The 22,273-nt window shown below is 50.1% G+C and overlaps 1 protein-coding gene across 6 annotated transcripts in view; it reads left to right on the top strand.

The window, feature by feature from the left end:
• Window positions 1-22,273, top strand: part of DLGAP4 (DLG associated protein 4) — a 182,318-nt gene that overhangs the window by 156,142 nt on the left and 3,903 nt on the right. For 5 of the 6 annotated variants that reach the window (XM_066978613.1, XM_066978612.1, XM_066978614.1 and 2 more), the window contains 4 exons: window positions 17,324-17,685; window positions 19,055-19,146; window positions 19,596-20,005; window positions 21,686-21,777. In XM_066978613.1, coding sequence (XP_066834714.1) covers window positions 17,324-17,685; window positions 19,055-19,146; window positions 19,596-20,005; window positions 21,686-21,777 — 956 coding nt within the window. Of the gene's footprint in view, window positions 1-11,920; window positions 11,988-17,323; window positions 17,686-19,054; window positions 19,147-19,595; window positions 20,006-21,685; window positions 21,778-22,273 lie in introns of those variants that run through there. The other variant, XM_013195891.3, reaches the window with a different exon arrangement.

Genomic DNA, 22,273 nt, shown 5'->3' with positions numbered 1-22,273 from the left:
TTCACTGAATATTTGCATCAGCCTAAAACAGCTGGAATCTCATCCTGTGAGAGCAGATGCCAGCAATTCCCTGTTTGGGTAAAAACTGGAACATGGTAAGTACACACTGTGGTGAAAACCTTGAGACTGAATAAAGTAATGGGGGATTTAATTCTTCTCTTGCCTTGAGGCTTTTCTGCAGCAATGGTGGCAATTTCAAGATATTCTGTCTGAGGTAGGTTGGAGAATTGCTGCTCCTTCTGTTCTTGGGAGTGAAGCAATCTTCTAGGAGCCCTGTTTATACCAGGGGAGTGCTAACAAGAGCTTAGTTGTTGCTGACACCAGTGCAGCCCTGTTGCTGTTATCACAGTATCTGACAAGCTGCTGACTGCCATCAGCACTTTCAGCACCCTCTTGGCTAGCTCTTCTATGAACAGTTTTTAAATGGCACACTTAAAATAATGGCAACCCATCCACGATGCTTCCAAGACTGTTGGTGGGACCAAGCCAGTACTGCAAAAAAACTGCACATCTGTAGAAGCAGGAACTTCCTGCAGGACCTCCAGCTCCCTGGCCAGGCTGGCCTTGGTGCAGTTCCACCATACTGCAGCGCACGTTCCCGCAGCTGCCCAAAGACCTGGACCAAAAGTGAGATTGATTACTGATGGGATTGGAGGATGGTCACTGAGCTGAAAGGGACATATGTGGGGAAGTACTGCAGAATAATGGCACTATTGGTAACATGGTGGGTGGACAAATTCTTTCTTAGAAGGCAAGAAGTTGGGTTGTTGCACTCTGCAGGCTTTCGAAGTGCAGGCAATAAGCTGCATTTGAGTACAATGTGTCTCCTTTCACCTGAACAAGTGCTTGAGAATGACTTTGTGCTTTAGAGGTCAGCAAATGCTAAAATAAGTCTGGGCTGTTGTTCTTTGACATGGACAAGAACAGACTGGGGTTATCAAGCAGTCCTGCATGAGCTTCCAGCCATGTGTTTTTTGACTGGGTGTGACTTTGAGGAAGTGTTAAGATTCCCTGGATTTCCACAGTGACACAAACAAGTTAAAAGCACCTGCAGTGCCATCCTCTGAACGAGAGTAGTGTGGCATTGCATAAAGTGAAGTGATGGCAAGCAGGAAGGAGTATTTCATGTGATGCATAATTAGCGCGTGGAACCTACCTCTGCAGGATATTCTAGAAACTACTAGCTCGGAGAAAAACTAATAAGAGCTGCTTAATTATACTAGCTTTCCTAAATACCTTAATGCTAATACTCTCAGTGCACTTAGAAGTGGCTGTAGTAGTGGATGAACAGAGGATTCTCAGTCACTTGTTAGAGTAGTGTCTCCTCTAAATGCCTAACCCTGGTTGGTGCAGCTTGCAACTTCATGTGGCATCAGTTGCTTCTGACAGCAATGGATTAATGTCCCCAGTGGAGAAGGGAAGCAGCCTGCAACACAGTGGCACTGGCTAATTCATGTCTGGTTCATGTATGTACTACATTCACCTGTATGCTGCCTTTGTCCTTCTGAACAAAAGCTGCCGGACGAGTGGCGTTGGAACAGGGAGAGGTGCGAAGACGGGTCAGTGGTCTGTGTGACAGCAGTGCTGCCGCAGCCAGCTTGGGCAAGTGCTCCCTTCAGTGCCTCTCTGCATATGTTGGCTGTGGTTGTGGGTGTCCTGCACCGTTCTTGCTCTTCATGAGGCCTTTCTAATACATCCAGGGCTGCTGAGCCAAAACTGGCCCAGATACAAGCTTCAGTGTGCGGTCTGCTGTAACGGACTCCTCCAGCCTCTCAGTGAAGGTGTCATTATTTCTGATCACCACAGTAGGCCTTTAAAAGGAAGGAGGAACGGGGTCTGCAATAAGTGCTGTTCCTGAAAATATTCTTCATGGAAAGCAAGACTCCACATGTATCTTAAAACACTTTCTCTCTCCTGCTTAGCTAGCAGATCAGTCTAGTCTCTCCAGTCTCTCTGCTGGTGGTGGGAGCGCTACGCTGAGCTCTGCATGTCTGTGCTTCTGCGCTGACCACTGCGTGGTCAAGGTGCAGGTTCTGCTTTGGAACAGGTAATCCTTCGTGCTGGGAATGCAAAGTGAGCTTTGCCACCCATCTGTGTGACAGTCTGCTGTGGGCACAGCTGCATGGAGCAGGAGAAGGAAGTGGACAGTGCTTCAGTGTATCAGCATTAGCATAAAGGGCTGCGCTCCTGTTGTGTCAGCATATCTTAGGGTAGCGTATCTCACTTATCTGAAGAGCTTTTGGCTGGTAAGTGGTCACTGAGCTGTGGTCTGCAGGCTGCTGAAGTGGTCCCAGCATCTCCTGGAGCCCTGCGAGCGGTAGGGTGCTGAGCTGCAGGCCAGCTCTGCCACCCTGGTGGTGCTGGAGGGAGAAGCTGTGACCTGCAGCTGGCAGTGCCCTCCATGGGCTCTGTGAGATGGCGTGTCCCCATCTGTCACTGACTCTCACCTACATCGGATGTGAGATCTGGCATAGGCTGTGAATAGTCTGTCCTGACGGCAGCTGCCTGATGGGCATCTCTGCCCTCCAGGAATCCTCCGCAGCGTGAACGGCTCAGAGCTAAGCCCTTTGCTGAGGACTTTTGGGAGAGGACTCGCTGCAGCATGGCTGAGGCATCAGTGGGGCCTGCTGCCTTCTCCAGGGGCAGGGAAAGCAGCACCATGAATTCCCATGGATGTTGCCCTGTGCGGACATATATCGGGGCCCTCCTGGCCACCCTGCTCCCTGGGTCCTGTTCGGCAGCAGCGGAGGACTTGCTTTCTTCGCTCTGCCCACCATGGCTCTCACCTGGGGCAGAGCCACTGTGTTGCTGCTGTGAGGGGAAGGATCCTGTTCGCGTGTATATGAGAGGTGGTGAGGGGCTGGGGGGTGGGGGTGACACATTCAAAGCCAAGCTGAGCTTCTGTTGCTGCAAGCTCCTATGCTTGTTTAAAAAAAAAAAACTACTGTGGGGTTAGGATTGTGTTGGCGCCTCCCTAGCTGCTGCTGTCTGCTCTGCTTGTTGAGCTCTGCTGCGCAGGTCCTGCACAGCTGGGGACTTGGTTGGGAAGTGGTTGTGCTGTGGTTGTGCTTCGTGGGGGAAGGCAGCTCTTTGCAAGCCTGCAGGTTTGCCTTTGTAGGCTTGTGGGGTCCAGGCAAGACAGGCAGTGGAAGGAATCGGCTGGTGTCTCCGTTGCTGCCCAACCTATGCAGGACAAGCTGGCAGGACAGATGCTTGGTCACCCCTTTGCTGCTGCCTGGGAGCCTGCTGAGGCTCTGGTGACTTCTTCTGTGCTGGCTGAATTCGTGGAGGAGGACCCTGGCCCGAGAGGATAGGATCCTTGGTAGAGCTTGTGGGAATATGATGGGTGAGCAGAGCCCAGGAGAGGCAATGGGGACGTGGGGACTGGGCTTCTGGTCCTGCCTGAGCTGGAGTTCTGCCTTTGCTGGCACCATGCTTGTGGCATTTTACTTCCTAGTGATGTCTCAAGGCAGGGCAGTGGTTTTTTTCCAGATTCTTTGTGCTTATTAATGAATTAACAGCTTGGGGGGAGTAAAAAAAAAAAAGCTCCCTTACAATGCTGCCCTGTGCTAGTTGGATTGGAGACTGCCTGACTCCACAGTCCAGATGGAGAGCTTTCTGGACGTGCATCTGTAGAGCAGGGTGGAGTTGTGTATTGCTGCTCTTACTTGCTTCAGAAACCTGTCCTGAAAATTACTTTGGGGAGGGTGGGGAGAAATTACAATGACACTTCTAACACAAATAGAAGCCCCAGTAATAGTTACTGCAGATGGGTTTGGGAGTGTCTGTGGCTGGTGTTCTCTGCAGCATGTGTTGTCCTGACAGTAGTGTAAACTGCCGTAGCAGTCAGTGGCCAAAATCAGTCAGAAGTCCAACTGTGCAAGATAGGGTATTTTTAAACCCCCAGCGTTCCTGGGTGGTGTCATCTGATGCTTCATACCTCTTCTTAAATTCGTGACCTTCTATAAGTGGCTGCCTTTTTTTGAAAGGGAAGGGGGAAAAAAAACTGCCTTCCCAGTGTGGCAGTTCTTGGTGTATGAGTACTTATTGTAACTTCCCTGCTTAGGTATCGATGTCAGTTCCTAATAAGAGCATCTCCAAGGTGCTCAGACCTCTGGTACACTGAAAAATTCAAAGCCCCTAAGGTAGAGATCACAGCCCTCTTAGTGTTCCCTTCACTGACTAAACATTTCTGCTCCCCCTGCAAAATACCAGGGACTAGTCATCTAACCAGAAATCTGTTGAAAATTTATTGCAGTCCTGAGTGGTGACTCGTGCCATCTTGCTTGCCCTCCTTTAGTTGCCTCACCCTGTGCCTGGTGTGCCAGCACAGCTGCTCCTTGCTGTTAACTAATGCCCCTCTTCACCCTGGAGGCATCTCTGTCATGGCTGGGCAGAGAACACAAATGGTTGCACAGAGCATTCTGTGGTGCGTTTCTGGATAGAAGCGGTACCATTAGTCCAGAAATACGTGGCTGATGCTCAAGGAGAGTCCTTTGGTTGTGTACTTGTTGCAGGGGGCACTCTTACTATGACTGTAACACTTGAAAGATGTTCCCTTGAGTTCAGGGTTGTCTTCCTGCAGATATGTCCTGTTCTTTTGCTTCTGCAATATGCAGGAACTGAATGTTATTAGCAATGGACAAACAAATGCAAGGCAGTCCCTTTTATCTTGACAGGCAGCAAATAAATACCTGTCAGAAATGCTATCCAGCCAGCTTAGCGCTAGAGATGTGCAAGAATGCTGTGACCAAGGTGGGTACTGAACCAGAGCAACAGGTGCCAAGTCTCCCCAATGTCTGTGCTTGCTTGGCCAGCAAGTGTTGTCCCAGCTAGGAAGCAGAGACCTATTTGTGTGGGTCTGACTTTAATACTGTAGCTCTAGCAAATGTGGCAGTGTTTGCTGCTTAGTGGTGAGGAGACAACTGTGTTAGCTTCTTTGGCTGACCTGTGGTTGGGTTCCAAGGAAGTAGGTATTTCTCATGCCTTAAAGCTAAAAAGTTATTTTTCTTTCTGCAAAAAAAGCCAGGTAGCAGAAATTTAGTCTAGAAGCCTGCTACAGGCCCCTGGCAGCAGTGAGCTGGGATATGCGTCAGGTGTGTCCACGGTATCATGGCGCGTGTTCCTGGAGGAAAGCACTCTGTGTGGGAAGAACGGCCCTGTTAGGGCACATCCATCGGATGCATGTTCATCTCACCGGTGAGGTAAGGCGTGTGTAAGTGGAAATAGCCAGTTTCTGTAGCTGTTTGGGTCAGGAAAAGTGACTTGGGCACAAACTGAACTGATGTATGGTTGTCTCCCAAAGCTGCTGCTGGTAACAGCTGCTGCGTGATGGAGCACGGAGCTGGGGTGTGACCTCAAGCTGATTCCTCCTCAGGATGAGGTGCAAGAGATGAGCCTGCTTCCCTTCACCTCTCCTTGATCTCAGCTGCAGATCCAGCTTCCCTTGCTGTGGCCTCTTTGGTTGTGTTCCCTGATGTTGCAGTAATGTTGCATCTGGCTGGGTGTCCCAGCAGTGCTGGTGCTCTGTTCTGGGCCTGGCTTGAGGGCGTGCCCACTGCCTGGGAAGAGATGGGGCAGTGCACACCAGCCCCAGACCTCACTGCATCTGTCCTGGAAGCAAGTGTGGTGGTGGAAGAAGCAGTGGTGTGGCGGTGGCCACCTTGCCCTGGCTGCAGTTCAGATGCATGCAAGCACTCTGTGGGGCTTGGTGTTCTATCTATGGAGCTGTGTCATGGCCAAGGCCTGAGGATGAGGGAGGTGATTGGGCGGGGAACGTGAGCTTGGGTTTCTCTAACCTCCTCCAGAAGTACTTGCAGCATTCTGGGGATGTGCAGCAGGAGCTGGGCTGTTGTGTGCATGGACTTATGCAGGGGCTATAACGCATGCCTGGTGGTGTGTCCTCCCAGATGTCTGCATACAGCTCCTGATGGTCACTGAGCACCACCTGATGCACATGCTGTCATCTGACTTGAGACCACAGCCAGGGTTGTTATCTGCATGATTACACAATGACAGCAGCTACAGCAAGAAGAGCTGGGGGGAGCTGGTTGGGTGCTGAAGGAGTTGCTCCTGATGATCTGAGAGCTTCTGAAGGACCCGGGCTGGTCATGCCGCAGGTCTTGGGGGGCACACTTGGCTTCTGTGGAAGCAGCACACACCTTGGGCTGTAGTGCAGGCAGTGCTCTGGCAGCACAGCTGTGGATGTAGCGGCTGGTGGGGGGAGCCTGAGCAAGAGCTCTGCTTCCCACACTGCTGCTCTGGCTTGGTCACTGTCAGCTGCTCGTTTCCTTCTCAGGTGCTTATTTTATTCTATGTAGTGTGGAGATAAGATTTTCTTTTTTCAAAGACTGCTACTGCTAAAGTGGATGAATGGAAAACACTGAAGGAGTACGTATTTACAGCCTTTCCACAAACAATGTATTTAAATAGTCACTTAAGTTTGCTTTCCAGGAGTGTGGCTTTGTTTAACCAGTGTAAGTCTTCTGTGAAGACAGTCACTTGTTCATTGCAGGAAATGGGAATTGTCATGTGAAGATGCCCATCTTGTCTAGATGGAAATATTTTCCTGTTGACTAATACAGGTACCTAGATTTCTCTTCATGCCTTAACCAATCTAAGTATCTTCATCAATTGGCAAATCTTCACCATCAATGAGTATAACCCACCTGTCTCAATGGGGGAAATGTTTCGTGGCCCATAACCTGGTGAGGTGGATGGAGAGGGCTTTAACCTAGGATTGAGGGAGGAGGGCTATACCATTAGGAACACTGAGGTTAGGCCAAGGGATTGGGTGGCACCATCTGAGGTGGCAAGGCTAATGGAGTGTCTGTGCTGCTCTGGGGAGCAGTGAGGGTTCAGGAGCACATCTGAAATGCTTGTGTATCGATGCCCACAGTGTGAGAACAGATGTGATGAACTGGAAGTTCTGGTCCTCTCCCAGAGTTATATCACTGGTATTAGTGGGACTTGCTGGGGTGAGCCCCGTGGCTGGAGTGCTGTTGGCTGTTCAGGAGGGACAGGCAGGGTGGTGTTGGGCTGTGTGTAAGGGAGAGATGAGACTACACAGCACTTGCTGTTAGGGATGATGCAGTAGAGACCCTCTGGGTGGGGAATAAAGGGGAGAGAGAGCACAGCAGATGTGGGTGTCTACTACTGACCACCCACCCAGGGCAGTGACATGGATGAGCTATTCTGTAGGAAATCTCCAGATCAGTTGCCCTTGTCCTTCTAGTAAATTCCACCTTCCTAGACAAAGTGGGAATATAATATTGCTGTGACCAGCAAGCCTGGGATGTTTCTAAAGCATGCTGAAGAAAACTTCCTGCTGCAAGTAGGAAAGGAGCCCTCCTGGGCCTGTTTGAGAATAGAGAAGGGCTTGTGGGAGTGTGACAGTAGGTGGCTGTCTTGCCCAGAGTGTTCATGAAATACTTGAATTCAAAGTTCTTGGTATAATGAGAGAGGTCAGTGGAGTTGCCACCCTGGATTTTAAAGAGAGCAAACTTTGAGCTACTCAGAGAGCTAGTTCTGTGTCCCCTGAGAATCAGCTCTAGAGGGTTTGGGGTCCATTGGTCACTGGTCAATCTTCAAGAGCCACCTTCTAAAAGCCCAGGAGCAGGCAATCCCCCTGTGTCACAAGTCAAGCAAGCAGGGCAGAAGACTTGCCTGGCTGAACAGGTGACTCCAGGAACTTGAGCAGAAAAGGAAAACGTGACCTCTGGAAGGAAGGTCTGGCTTCACAGGGAGAGCACAGAGCTGCTGTTTGCTTCTGCAGGGACAAAACAAGAAAAAAACAAAGCTCATCTTGAATTAAATCTGGCTGCTGTGGTGTCAGAATAAAAAAAAAGGGCTCTTTCAAGAATGTCAACAGCAAGAGGAGGTTTAGGGGAAACCTTGGACTGATACTTGATGAAGATGGTCACCCAACAAGTAGGGATGAGGAAAGGGAGGCATTTAATGCCTTTTTCCTCAGTTTTTAATAGTAATATTAGTGACAGATCCTGGGGTGCCTGGTCTCCAAAGCTGGAGGACCGTGACTGGGGGAGCAGTGACTTTCCATCTATGGTCACAGAACGTGTAAGGGAACAGTTGTATCAGATCAACATTCATAAGTCTATGGGATTCTCCCCAGAGTACTGAGGGAGTTAGCAGATGTTAGAGCCTTTCAGCAATTTACCAAAGGTGGTGGGAGTCTGGGGGTGTCCCTGCTGACTGGCAGCTGGCTGACATTATACCCAGTGACAAGAAGGGCAGGAGGGAAGACCCAGGAAGCAACAGACCTCAGTCTAACCTGAGACCCTGGGAAAGTTGTGGAGAAGATCATCCTGGGGGATATTGAAAAGCACTTAAAGAACAAAGCTGTTATCAGGCATGGTCAAGAGGGGGTCATCAAAGGAAAGTCCTGTCTTAGTAATTTGGTCTCCTATGATAAGGTCACCTGCTTGGTGGATGAAGGGAAGGAGGTGGATGTGGTTTTTCTGGATTTTAGTAAGGCCTTTGATAGTGTCACAGCATCCTTCTGTCCAGCTGTGACACTGCGCTGGGTGATGAACTGTCTCGATGGTAGAGCTCACAGGGCCCTAGTGAACGGGGCTGCATCTGGCTGGGGGCTGATCACCAGTGGCGTTCCCCAGGGCTCATTTCTAGGGCCAGGCCTGTTCAACATCTTTATCAGCGATCTGCCGGCAGGAGTGGGACGATCCTCAGCGAGTCTGCTGATGGCACTGAACTGGGAGGTGCTGCTGACTCCCTGCAGAGGGACCTGGAGAGATGGGAGCGTGGGGCAGTCAACAAAGGGAAAGGCCGGGTGCTGCCCCTGGGACGGAGCAGTGCCGGACACGGGCACAGCCTGGGAGACGCGTGGCTGGAGAGCAGCTCAGCTGGATGGGGCCTGGGGGTGCTGGGGACAGCAGCTCAGCACGAGCCAGCAGCGAGCCCTGGCAGCCAAGGGGGGAAAAAAAATATGCATTTTGGGGTGCATTAAACACAGCCCAGCCAGCCGGTCAAATGAGGCGATTGTCCCTCTGTTTTCTGTTGGTGGGGCCTCGCCTGGAAAAGTGTGTGCAGCTCTGGGCCCCACAGTATGAAACAGATGTTAAGGTCCTTGAAAGAGGAGGGCAACAAAGCTGGAAAAGGGGCTGGAAGGCCTGTCCTGTGAGGAGAGGCTGAGGGCACCTGGGTGGTCCAGTCTGGAGGAAAGGAGGCCAAGAGGCGACCTCGCTGCTCTCTGCGGCTTCCCGAGGAGGTGCCGGTCTCTGCCCCCTGGGACCGATGGCAGGATGTGTGGGAAGGTCACAAAGCTGTGCCAGGGGAGGGTCAGACCGGGCATCGGGAAAGTATTCTGGACTGTGAGGGTGGCCAAAGGTTGGAAGAGGCTTTCTAGCAAGGTGGTTGATGCCCAGTGCCTGTCAGTGTTCAAGAGGCATTTGGGCGATGCAGTTGTTACTGTGCTTTAACAGGGTAGCCCTGAAGAGGTCAGAGAGTTGGACTAGATGATCTTTGAAGGTCCCTTCCACATGAGCTGTTCTGAAACAGACCAGCTTCTGGTCAGCTTCTGTAGTCCAAATACAGTTTCAGGTAGGTCTGTGTGCTGTGGCCGCTGTCTCAAGGGCTAGAAGGGCTAGAAAGACTTTGCTTAAGCACGAATAAGGTTTGAAGAGATTGCTGTGAACCATAAAATCAATAAAAATCTGTATTGTGTTCAGTAGCAATTGTTAGTGGGAATCATTTTTACTTGGACTTTCTACAAATAAAACATCCTGCAGTTCATTATAGTTTTAGCTTTGAAGTATTGTGCAAGTTCATGAAAGTAGAGGTCGGACTGTTTGGAATGTGACCGTTCTGGTCCAATTTGCTATTGAAAACTGCCTCTAAATGTATGTACTCCTTAAAGAAGTCCAGAGACATGACTAAAACCTATGGGCTTAATGCAACTGAGGCTTCTTGTTTGCTGTAATATTATTAAGATGTTTCATTTAAAAGGCAAATGAACTTGTCTTGTAGTGGGAGAGATTATTTGGGAACACACTGCCTCAGGCATGGGGAAATGAGGTCATTTCTTCAGATCTTCCCATGGAGAAAGGGGATGATGCATAGGGCAGGAAAGTGATAGCAATCTGAGCCCTGCTACTACAATTGAGGGAGATCTAACTTGTCCTCACAACTGATTGTGGCTTGCAGCTTTTGAGATGATTTAATAAAAATGAGGATGGCTTGAATGGGTCTTCAAAGCCATGGAAATGATTAGAAATACCACCTGGCTGTATTGAATCAGCAATAGCAACAAAAGAACTGCATTTCATGCCAGACACACACTTGACAGCAATTTCAATGTTTAAATCTAAAACCAAATACCTTGGCAGTGCTACAGGTACTAAGCAGGTAAGCACTGCCTTGTGGTATTTAAACAGGGGCCTCTTAAAGCAGTGCTGGATTTAATATTCTTTTATGACTCCTGTGCCTTAGTCTTTCAAGATGCAGTTTCCTGATTCTGCAGGAGAAGGAGAGGATCATGGCATGCTCAACTGTTTTTGAGGGTCAGGAATGCTTGTCCAGGTTCTGAAAGTGCATCTCTTCTGCCTGAGGCAAAGTCAGTGGGTATTGCCCAAGCCCCCAAGAGCAGCAGGTAATGTCGTGGGGAAGATGCTAACTTTCAGACATGATGCTTTCTAAAAACAACTACACAAGGAAGACTTTAAAAAGACAGTGCTCCCCCAACAGATCAATCATCCACATCAGCATCAAACAACTTACTCAAGCACAACTTACTCAAGCCTTAGGAGATCCTATGGGCAGGATATTTAACTGGAAGCTTAAGCAAAACTTCAACATTTCTTGTTCTTCTGTGCCTTTTTGCGGTGTGGGCTAATGTTCACAAGCAAATTTAGCTGATGGTGCTGTACGCAATGGGCAAACAGCAGAGTAAGATGTATACCTGACCAACTGCCTGTGTGGATTGCAGCTCCACGTTACATCACAAACAAATCTCTGGTGGGTTTTTAAATACCATAGGTTATGACCTCCAGCAGCTCAAGAACTGATAGCTGGTGGGATTGACCTCTAGTAGTCCATGGGGGCATGCTGCCTGCTCTTGGTGCAGTAGTATCTCCCTTACAGAAACAGCAGGTTGCACTTGGTTTCCTCACAGCATCCTTTTGGCTTCTTGTCTCTTCCCATGGATTGAAGAAATGTTGAAACGTGGTTCAGGATTGCATTGAAGGAGAAGGGAGCTGTTTTAGATGTTTACACAACTTTGGCTTTTGAAACCCATTTTAGCTAAGTTGTAGTTTCTGGGTTTGCAATCAAAAGTCTGCTTTAGGGTTGCAGAGGGCTTCAGTGGGATTTATTTCCAACTGTGCTCGTCAGGGCATTCTTAGGAAGATCAGGAGACTTGAAGAACTGTGTTCCTTTTATTTGCATGAGCTCTTAAGAGCCATAAACTCCTGTAGGTCACATAATCAATTCCGACTACACTTAAATTAACAGGGCATTTTGCTGGTATGATGGGAATCCCTTCTAACAAGCTCTGTGCCCTTCAGCTGGCCAGGACAGTGCGAAACCATCCCCTGGAACAAAAGAAGTAGCTTCTTTGGTCCGTATATGTAGCACCACAGTGTTCTTACTGCCTGTAGATAGATGGAAGGCTGAATTTATATTACTGACCCTGATCACCACCAGTCTTCCTCAGGAAACTCTACTGCTGCCTTCTGTCTGATGTGCTACCCTCCCCTTGTTTTTCCTAGCTGCAGTATTCAATACCAGATAATTGATTGACCTTCCTAATTGTTACAGTTACATACAGTCCTGTGGGCATAAACAGCAGCTGGGAAACTCAAGCTGTGCTACTGTGTAAACATGGCAGCAAACCACCACCACACCACTCCCATGGGTTCTGCCCCATGCCTGATGGTGTCACAGAGGCTCGCTGCTCGGTGACATGGGGCACGCTGGGGCCAAGTGCCATGTTCAGAACGGAGAGGCCATGTCTGGTGGGTATCTTTAATTGGAGGGTCATGCAGGTAGGCTTTCTCCTCTTCCCCTTGGGGTGGTTTTTGCTTGTCTTAGATAGTAGCTGCTACAGCCTCCTGGTACAGTTGCATGTGGCAGCATGAGCTTCCTGCGTTTTGGTGGCATAGAGTCACAGAATGGTTTGGGTTGGAAAGGACCCCAAAGACCATCCAGTACCAACCCCCCTGCCATAGGGATGCCACCCACTAGATCAGGTTGCTTAGGGCCTCATCCAGCCGGGTCTTGAACACCTCCAGGGATGGGGCATCCACAGCTTCTCTGGGCAACCTGTGCCAGTGCCTCACCACCCTCAGAGTGAAGAACTTCTTCCTAACATCCAATCTAAATCTCCCATCTTTCAGTTTAAAACCATTCCCCCCTTGTCCTATCATTATCTACACGAGTAGAGTCCTGCTCCATCCTTTTTATAAGAACCCTTTAAGTACTGAAAGGTCACAATGAGGTCACCCCCGAGCCTTCTCTTCTCCAGGCTGAACAGCCCCAGCTCTCTCAGCCTTTCTCCATAGGAGAGGTGCTCCAGCCCTCTGATCATCTTAGTGGCCTTCCTTTGGACCGGCTCTAATAGCCCCATGACCTTCTTGTGCTGGGGGCCCCAGACCTGGATGCAGGGCTCCAGGTGGGGCCTCACCAGGGCAAAGCAGAGGGGCACAATCACCTCCCTCCCCTCCCACCACCCCTCTGGTGATGCAGCCCAGGATGCAGTTGGCCTTCTGGGCTGCAGGCACACACTGCTGGCTCATGTCGAGCTTCTCATCTGCCAGAACCCCCAAATCCCTCTCTGCAGGGAGGAGTAGCCTGCTTTAAAAAGGGGCTTTTCCTGTTGTGTTGTTCTGGCTGATCCTGTATTGCTGGGATGAGATGTACAGATTGGATGTGAGACTGGCCCAGAAATTGATCTAACTATTCAAGATGGTGTTCTTCTGGTGGCTAGCCCTGGCAAAGTGACGGTGTGGGTGCTCTTTACCCATGGGATGCTCGATGGCTTCTGTTTCTGTGCTCTGGAGAGCTGGCGGGGCTCCACCTGCCTGAAACTCCAGCAGCAGCCACCACCACTGCTGTGCTCCAGCAGCCAGCCGTGAGCTCAGCGCCTGAGCAGACACATGCACGGGCTGCTCTCGCACTCCCTAGCGCATGTCTGGAGTTGAACTCTCTTCCTCCACTTGCCAGAGCAGTCATCAGAGAGTCATCCCGCGTGAGCAGGTGTGTGTGCAGATGAGCTATTTCACCACGCACCCAAGAGGCCATTCAGGTGTACAACTGGGGAGGAATGCTCTCCTGGCCATGCTGACATGAGCGCTTCACCAGTTTAGCCTGGTGGCTACATAGGTGTAGCCAAGACTTGTCCTGAAAGGGTAGAGCAGGCAAACATCTGTAACAGTCAAGTTTTAACTTGACCGGATCTACAGCATACCGAAGGAGGTGTTGGGATGCCCAGCAGGGATCATGGGGAAAAGGGGGCAGGCATGCAGTAGTTGGTGCTCTAGCGTCTCCCTGCCTCTTGCTGAGCTGGCAATTCATACGTACGACAAACGAGATGCAGAAAAGCAGTGCTGTGGGCAGAGGTCAGCTCTGTGCTGCAGTTCAGCCTGTACAAGGGGTGCCATCTGCTCTAGGGTTTCTGCTGAACTGAGCGTCCCAGTGGTGAGACTGATTGGCTTGGAGATACTGAACAGTTCTGACCTAGTGTTGCTTGAGCATCTGCAGCAAGTCCTGCTGCTGCCCTAATGTATGAGTTTGCACCCTGCTGAGGAAGGGGGTGGCGTGTGACTGGTGAGTGGGAAGGGAATGCCGGTACCGCTGTAGTCATCAGTTAGCGGTGACCGTGCAGTGCAGGGGCACACTGTTTACATGACTGAAGGATTGGCTGGAAGATGCGTGTAGCTGTGTTTTGGCACGTAAATTTAACAAGTTGCAGCATTTGTATCTGACCTTCCAGGAAATGACTGTGGGTGGTTTTCAAAGTGCATAAGAAGTTCCCGTCCCGGCTGGATGCACAGCAGCTGTGGGCTCAGGCTGCCCTGAGCAGTTTATATGGCTTGTGCCAACACAAGGAATAGTACCAGGAACAGGTCAAGCTGAACTGTCCTGGTTATATTTCAGCTGCATGGCTCCCTGTTGCATGTCCCACAAGGCTGCAAGAGGGACTCGTGTCAGAAGGTGGTGTAGGGGCTGGGATGAGCAGTTAGGAGAGGTCCTGCTCTTGTGGCTATCAGGACACTGCTCAATTTGTTCTGGACTCCTGTGTATTAAGGGCAGGAGGGAACAGGTATTAGCTTTGTCTTTCTGAGTTCCTGTTTGGATTCACGCTGAAAGGCAGCCTGCTTGGCAGCCTCACAGGCTCTGTAGTGCTCCTGGAGCAGCAGGACCATTATGGGGCTTCTCAGCATCTTCAGGCGCATAAATACTTCTGGAAACATATATCTCCTCCTCCTTCTCTGTAACCCCTTCCTTTTAGCTCCCTTTGGAATGGAACGTGTAGCTATTAATGTGGTGGGTATGGGGATATGCAACAAGTCAGCAATGCACAATGTGTAGCTGTGCAATTTCCCTGCAGAGGATATGGCTGTGCTACTGCGGGTGCTTGGGACTGGCTCTGACCCCATCAGAGACTGAGGCAGGCCCCGGGGCACCCTGCAAGTGCTTACAGCAGAAGTTGACTACACAGGGACCTTTCTGGGGAGAAAAAGGAGGAGTCAGGAGGCTCAGGTCAGCTGAAACATCACTTCCCACACCTGTACGCAATTCTAATCAGGGTCATTCGTTGCTTCTCATTTATTAGTGCTGAAACTACTCAAGAAGCAGAGAGCACCCTGTGATGGGCTGAGCCAGAATTGTTCATGGCTGTGTCCAATTGCCCTAAAAAATATCTGTCAAATGTGCTATTGTGAGCTCCCTGGGGCATGCAGGCAGTGCAGTTTGTTGGAAGGTGACGCTGGGAAGCAGCAGGACCTGCCCTCACAGTCCCCAGGTGGATGGAGGACTCCTGACCTGCTTCTGATCTGGTACTTGATTTATTAATGTGCCAGTGGCTACTTTGAGGGTAGAAATGATGAAATTGTTGTCAGTATTGTATAATGACAGCGATCTGCGAGGTATCTCTATCTGTGCATCCCTCACTATATCAGCAGATTTAGGGTCAAGGGTTATGGGGAGGTTATGTATGTTATGTATGTATAATTGGGCTTGTAATTTGGGGTGTAAAGCTTAACTGATATGGATTGGTGCAAGGAACCCAAGGGAAATGACAGCTCCTGCAGTCCTCAGGTCCGTACCAGGAGAACACGTAGTAATTGGATTGGGGTTTGTACAGCCCATCTGTATTGCTGCGGGACGTATGGACCGGTGCTGGCTCCTGTTGGTCAAGGGCTAGGAGGGAGGTGCGTGGAGTGGTGGGAGGCGTGGGAGGTCAGTTTGAAGGGCAGGGCCCCTGTGGCGGGGTTACCCTGCAACCTAAGCAGCTCTGGTCCTGCTGTTCCCTCCATGGTCTCGGCACACCACAGCCACACAGACCTAGCAGCCCCTCAGAGGGCTCCTGGGGGGTGGGTGAATCGATGGCTGGGATTGCCGTGCAAGGAGAAAGGATGGTGTGGGCCTTTGTCATTATTAAGAGGAAGATTGTTAGCTTATTTGACAAGCTGCTCAGCCCATGAAGGGGCTCGGAGGCAATGGCAGGAAGGGGAGCCCACGTAAGACCCTGCTGGGCTACTGCCATGCTCGCCTCAGGGGCCACCAGCCCATCACAGCTCCATCCGTGTGAGCTCAAGGAGTGTGGGGGCACACAACAGCAGGAGGGAACCCAAAGCAAGGTCTCCTGGGGATGGAGCTCTCCCAGGGCTGTCCCAGAGGAGCCACTAGCCTGGTGGCCAGGCACGGCACCCATCACCATGAGCTCTTCGGGTCTCGTGGGCTAAGGGAATTGCTGCCACAGGGTGCAATGCGTTCTGGGGGCACAGAGGAAAAGCGGTTTGGAATGATATAGGACTTGCTAGACCAAAGGTGGGATAAGGGCAGGGATTTAGGAGATCTGATCAAGAGTGGGGAAATAGAGGGGTAAAGGGATAAAAGAGGGTAGCTGCACGTGGCTAGTCATCTGCTCAGTGTGCTTGCCTGGCTGTGCCTTGCCCTGGCCAGCACAACCTGTGCTGTCTCCATATCGAAGTCTTTCCTACCCTGCCCTGGATGAGGGCCCTGCTCTGGGCTTGCAGCAGCTGGGGCTGCGGGGGTGCTGCTCACAGGGTCCTCGTGTCCCCGGGGCAGTGACCAGAGCAGTGCAGGTGTGTGTGCTCGCTGGGAAAGGCCAAGCCAGGTGAGCCAGGGAGTAGGTGACGAAACCTGGGAATAAGGGGGTGAGGCGGCCCTGGGGCGAGAGCACCCAGTCCTGTGTACGTGTGATGGCCTATACTGCGGCTGGGCTGTTACTTCAGCCTCAGGCTCATGTCCGGACATCGGGGACTGGGATCCAGAGGCCAGCTAGTGGGCAGATGAAGTGAGCCCAGCTGCTGGAGGGGCCACCTTGATGAAGCCATTGCTGCTGTCACTTGTTTGTTTAGTTGCTCTCGTCTGACGTGTGGCTGGCCATGTATGTGTGTATATATACATATGCAGTCGATGTGTTTTCTGTGTGTTCTTCCTGGGAACACATCTTCAGCCTCATTACTGGTTGGACCTGGGGATGTGGAGCAGCACTGCCTGGCCTGTCTCAGGCTGTTAGATCCAGCACGATGTATTTTGCTGTAAATGCATAGCAGATGGGTTTTTAAGGTACTTCACAAACGTTCATTCCTACCATCAACATCTAATAAACTTTATGGCTTCTTTCCATTTTTATAGGAAAAACCACCATCCTGATCCAGACTCTGAAAGTTGTCAACTGATGGGACAAAGAGCTGAGACACTTGGCTGTACTAGGACACTAAAACATAGGGCTTAGCCAAACAGAATTCCCCCACCGTGGAGGCTTATACTTGCTAAACCTTGTAGCATCCTTGGGAGGCTTCTCTGTACCTCTTCTCTGCTTCTAGCCTTTCACCCATCATGGAATTTCTTTTGACTTCTTTTGCAAGCTAGCTCTGGCTCTGCCTTTTGCTTCCCAGTATGCTTTGGTTTGGGTTACCCAGTGTGAGTTGCTGGCTGTAGGCTGTTTCTGCATTTCTGCCTCCAGCTTCTAGTTGGAGGCTCTTCTTGGATGTTGTGACTGACCTGCTTTTTCTTTCTCTTTTACTGTGTTTCTCCCTCTCTCTCTCTCTCTCCAATCTGTCTCTTGCATTCTCCGTTCTTCCCACCTCCGTCCCTGCAGGTTCATCATGCCTAGTGGCATATAAAAAGACTCCACCTCCTGTCCCACCTCGGACCACATCAAAGCCGTTCATCTCTGTCACTGTGCAGAGCAGCACTGAATCGGCGCAGGACACCTACCTGGACAGCCAGGACCACAAGAGTGAGGTGACCAGTCAGTCAGGGCTGAGCAATTCTTCAGACAGCTTGGACAGCACCAGGACACCCAGCGTGACACGGGGCAGTGTCGTGACTCCAGCAAGAGACACTCCAGAATTACCACAGAAAAATGCAACCTTGAAAAGTGACAAAGGGACTCTGACTAGCGAAGAGCCTAAAGTGGAAAACGTCCCCAAGAGAAAGCTGTCGTCTATAGGAATACAAGTACGGAATAGTTTGTTTTCCTTTGTGTCCTAAGGAATGTCCTTAGCCCATCCATTTAGCGTGTGCATTTTGTGTGACCAGGTGTGCATCTGAACTCACTTAGAATAGCAAGAGAATAGCTTGTCAGACTAACTTCCCATGCTCCCGGGGTGAAATACAGTAGAAGCTGTTCATAGCAGGCCAGAAAGGAATAAATTATTTTAGTACAAAATTAAAACATTTCATAAAGCAGTGGGACCCTGTTAACCCAGTGTCTCTCTAAAGAGGCCTTCCGCTGCTAGTACACCTGCACTGATCCTGTGCTCTGTACTTGTATTACATAGCGTCAGTCTGCTCCTTGTCCCTCATGGTTCTTGGGACAACTTTCTTCTGAGTGGTGGGCTCTTCTGCTTGCTGTCTGCGTGGTGTGGGCTGCTGCAGTGTGAGTTGGTCCCAGGGCTATAGGCAGACCAGGAGCACTTCCTTGGTGGCTGGCTGTGCCAGTGGGTTGCTACTGCTCCTGCTGGAAGCATTTAACTCTGTGGAAATTGATGGTAATGAGCTGTAGGTTATACAGTCAAATGAGATCCCATTGAGTAGCATAAACCCATGCTTTTATTCAGCAGAGGTTATCATCTGCAACTGCCAACCTTTTCTTGAGAACAGATTTCCCAGGTACATATGGCTGGTCCCTGCAAGCAGTGGTTCTGTCCCAAAGTGCTGGCTCCGTGCTGCAGGTTATAACCTGCAGGTGGGGCCTTGGGCACTCGGGCAAGTCCGAATGTGGGAGCTGGGCGAGGCTTCTTTGTGTGGCTAGCAGGGCAAAACGTGTTAAAGAGCAGTAAGCAAGACAAGTTGCATTGGAGATGCTGACTTCTCTCCTCTTCGTTTTCTGAGATGGTTCCTAGGCCACCTGCCCTGCAGCTGGATTTCCTTTCTAAAACCTTCTAAGCCTCTTATCCGGGGCTATGGAAGGTGTCAGTCCCTGGGAGAGAGGAAGCTGGGTTTTGCTGTCAGCCTTAATCAGATCGCTACCCTCTGAGGAAGCTCCCTGGTCTTGGCCAGTCTCTCACCCGCCACATGCAGATGCTCCCTTGGGCACACGCAGCCCTTCCCCAGCCACTGCCGTGCAAACAGCAGCAGGTGTTAGAGCCAAGTGCCCTCAGAGCAGACGCCTCGCAGCAGCCCTGGTGCTGGTACAGCCCTGGTGCTCGAGTGGAGGCAAACACGAGCAGCAGCCTCGCACCTCTCCTATAGCACAGTTGTAGTCCAGTTGACGTGTGGTGTCCGCATGCTGTGTGTGTGTGCAGCAGCCCTCCTGGTCTACTAACGTGAATTCCAGCAGCAAGTTCTTGTGTCTGTTTTTGTCTGTATTTTTTTGTTCAATAAGGTTGACTGCCTTCAGCCAGTGGCAAAAGAGGAGCCTCCTCCACCAGCCACCAAATTCCAGTCCATCGGGGTACAGGTAGAGGACGAGTGGCGGTAAGTGAAAGACGCAGGCTTTTGCAATTCTTACTCTTTTCTTTTAAATTGCGCTTCCCTCTAGTTTTGCTTAGACCTTCCCCTTCTCCCGTTCTTTGTTCTAATGCGAGTGGGGTAGAATGGGGGCCCGTGGAGAGCTCTTCCTCTGCAGCACACACCGCTGAAAACAGCACTTGTTCTGTAAACAGCCAAATCAATGGGAGTTTGAAATAAAAAGTCCAAGATGTAATTATAGATGTGCATCAGTCCTCTCATCTGAATGGCCTATTGCAGTAAGCAGGCAACCTTATAATTCTGTCTGTCTGAATGTGTGGTGTGTGTTTGTGTGTGAGGAGGGGCAGGGGAAAGCTCAGCTGCAGCCTTAATAAACAAATGCATTTCATTGTTGGCGTGTGCAGCCAGCCCAGTTGTGTTCTGCTATTTAATGCGTTTGGTTCTGATCTCTCTAGAAACAGCCACTCTCGCAGTATGTCCTCCAAACAGGACACAGACTCTGACACGCAGGAACCTAATAACTCTAGCTCTAAATCATCTGAGAGAGGTGTTGCTGAGTGCCCCCAACACAACAACGCTGTTAGTGTTGATACCAGTACCAGGCAACCAGCCAAGCCCTCACAGATGAAGAGAAACCTCTCCTATGGAGATAACAGTGACCCAGCCCTGGAACCTTCCTCTCTCCCTCCTCCTGACCCTTGGCTTGAGACATCCTCCACCTCGCCATCAGAACCCATACAGCCAGGAGCCTGCCGGCGGGATGGGTACTGGTTTCTGAAGCTGCTTCAGGCAGAAACAGAACGTTTAGAAGGCTGGTGCCGCCAGATGGACCAGGAGACCAAAGAGAACAATCTCTCTGAAGAAGGTAGGTGCTGCCAGCCTCTGGATGCTAAACTGGAGCAGCCTAGCAGCTCTTCCTTTGAGAAAGAATTAAAGCCAAGTATTGGTTTAGCTTTCTGTGGTTAGATGGCTGATTACCCACAGCGTAATGGCGAAACCTGGAGGTGAGGGTGGGACAAGAAGCAGTCTGTCCTTGGAAAGGATAGGAAAGGATAAGGCAACTTTCTCTAGCAGATTGGGTGAGAAATAATACTAAGATGCAGCAGAGAAGACTTCAGAAGCTGCCATCATCCACTGACAAGTCAAAACAGCTGAAAGCTTGACTAAATTGCTTTTAGGGAGGCTGTGAGATCTTTGTCCCTGCCTAACGCATTGTAGTTGAGTGGACAGGTGAAAGTTTACTTGGTGGTGGGGCAGAAGGAACTGTGACTGCTGAGCCTGCCTGATTGGGCTTGTCTTAACAGCAAAGAGGAGGTTTCTTCATACAGGAACACTTTAATGAATTCACACTAAATACACCAAAAGTACATGTACAGGAAACATAAGGCCACTTGACTTTATTGGGTTCAGCCCAGTTGGGCTTGTTTCATTATTTTAAAATGAGTTGGCAAAAATTGTACTGTTTACAATTAAAATCATGCCTAGATGCATACAGAGTGACAAAAGCGGGTAACTAGGCTACAGGGGGCATGATCTTTGGGGCCTGTAAATATCTGAGAAAGTTGAAAAGATGATGAGATTTGGTTATAGCTCACTGTCACTGCTGGGGGGGGGGGGGGGGAGGGCAACTAATCTCTAATCCTATTGCGCAGCGATGCTGCACTGGCTGCCAAGCTGGACAGGCAGCGCCAGGGTTCTGGTTGCCTCAAGGGGGTGGGGTGTATCAGGTCACCCTGTCAAGAAAAGACAGGGAGACTGACCTTAAGACCAATCTCCTAGCTGATTCTGTAACAGAGAACATAGTGTCTATAAAGAAAGCCCAGCTTATGGCTCTCTGGCCAAGCACAGATCTATAAACATTCAGAACCAATTCAGTAGATGCTGCAGCAGGCCAGGGAGGAGAAAAAACATTTCATCCCTTTTCATGATGTATTTGCACACGCTGTGGGCCTCTCAACCCTGCCTTTGGAATGGAAAAGCCCGTATTCAGTGTTCTTCCATTACTGAGCAGAAGAATGTTGCTATACTCAAAGGTTTCTTGGAGACTCACTAAGAGCAGCATAAAGTCCTGGATTTTAAAAACATCCTGATTAAAAACCCTTGCCAGTCAGTATTCAAATTCCTTCTCGTAAATGGAGATCAGAGACAGTTTTCCTGCCCCTTGCCATCTTTGCCTTGTACACGACCAGAAGAGCAGGTAATGATTTGTGAAGCAGGTGCCAGCAGATCTACTCACTGAGGTGGTGCTTGTGGCTTGTTTGATGGGCTGAAGCCTGCTGAAGGAACTTCCCATAAGCTCTGATGCAACAATCTCGGTCTGTTGGCCTGCTTTTGGCCTGCTCTAGAAGGAGCAATAATAGATTGCAAAGCCAGTCACAGACTGCAGTTTCAGTGCAGCTTCTTTATCTGAGAACAGTTAGTTCCTTGGGGATCTCTGAAACTCCTAATGACTCAAGAGTGTTTCTTGCTCCAGATACACTTGATTTTGTTGCTCTGTTTGATGGTCTGTTCAATTGAGGTCCTTTTTTTCCCCCCACTACTGCAGTCTTAGGAAAAGTCCTGAGTGCAGTGGGCAGTGCACAGCTACTAATGTCACAGAAGTTCCAGCAATTCCACGGCCTCTGTGAACAAAACTTGGTGAGTCTGGTTCTTTTTCCTGTTTGTTTGGGAGGGTGATACATCTGTTTCAACAGCACAATAGGAGCGCTATCAGGTATTAATTAACAGGCTGCTGTCAGTGGAACAGGGTTGCAGGGCAAAGCCAAAGCAGCTGTATAGCCTACAACCTGACCACCATGCCACAATGGATGAATGCTGTTTTTAAATAGCAGATGAGCAGTGGGAGGCTGATTGGGCAGTTCTTAGGCTGTGTTCTGTTCAGGGATGAGTGTTTGCAGTTTCCTTTTGGTGCTCATGCTATCACAGGAATTTTCTTGAGCTGCTCATCAGGGTACACCAAATACATTGAGTCGCTCTGTAGCTCTGGTATGTCAGCTAGCCGTTTTGCTGCATGTCCTGGAAACCAACTCTCCTTTGTTACTTCCAAAGGACTTTTTGAGGTGAACCACAGATTTTGCCAAATGGGGGCAGTGTTTGAAAAGGCCACTGTTCCTCTCCAAATATGCTTGCTTTG

Source organism: Anser cygnoides, chromosome 16 (genome assembly GCF_040182565.1).
Source record: "Anser cygnoides isolate HZ-2024a breed goose chromosome 16, Taihu_goose_T2T_genome, whole genome shotgun sequence".
In the NCBI taxonomy this organism is placed as follows: domain Eukaryota; kingdom Metazoa; phylum Chordata; class Aves; order Anseriformes; family Anatidae; genus Anser; species Anser cygnoides.
Note: the sequence above shows the minus strand (reverse complement) of the source record. Positions and strands in the feature narration are given on the sequence as shown.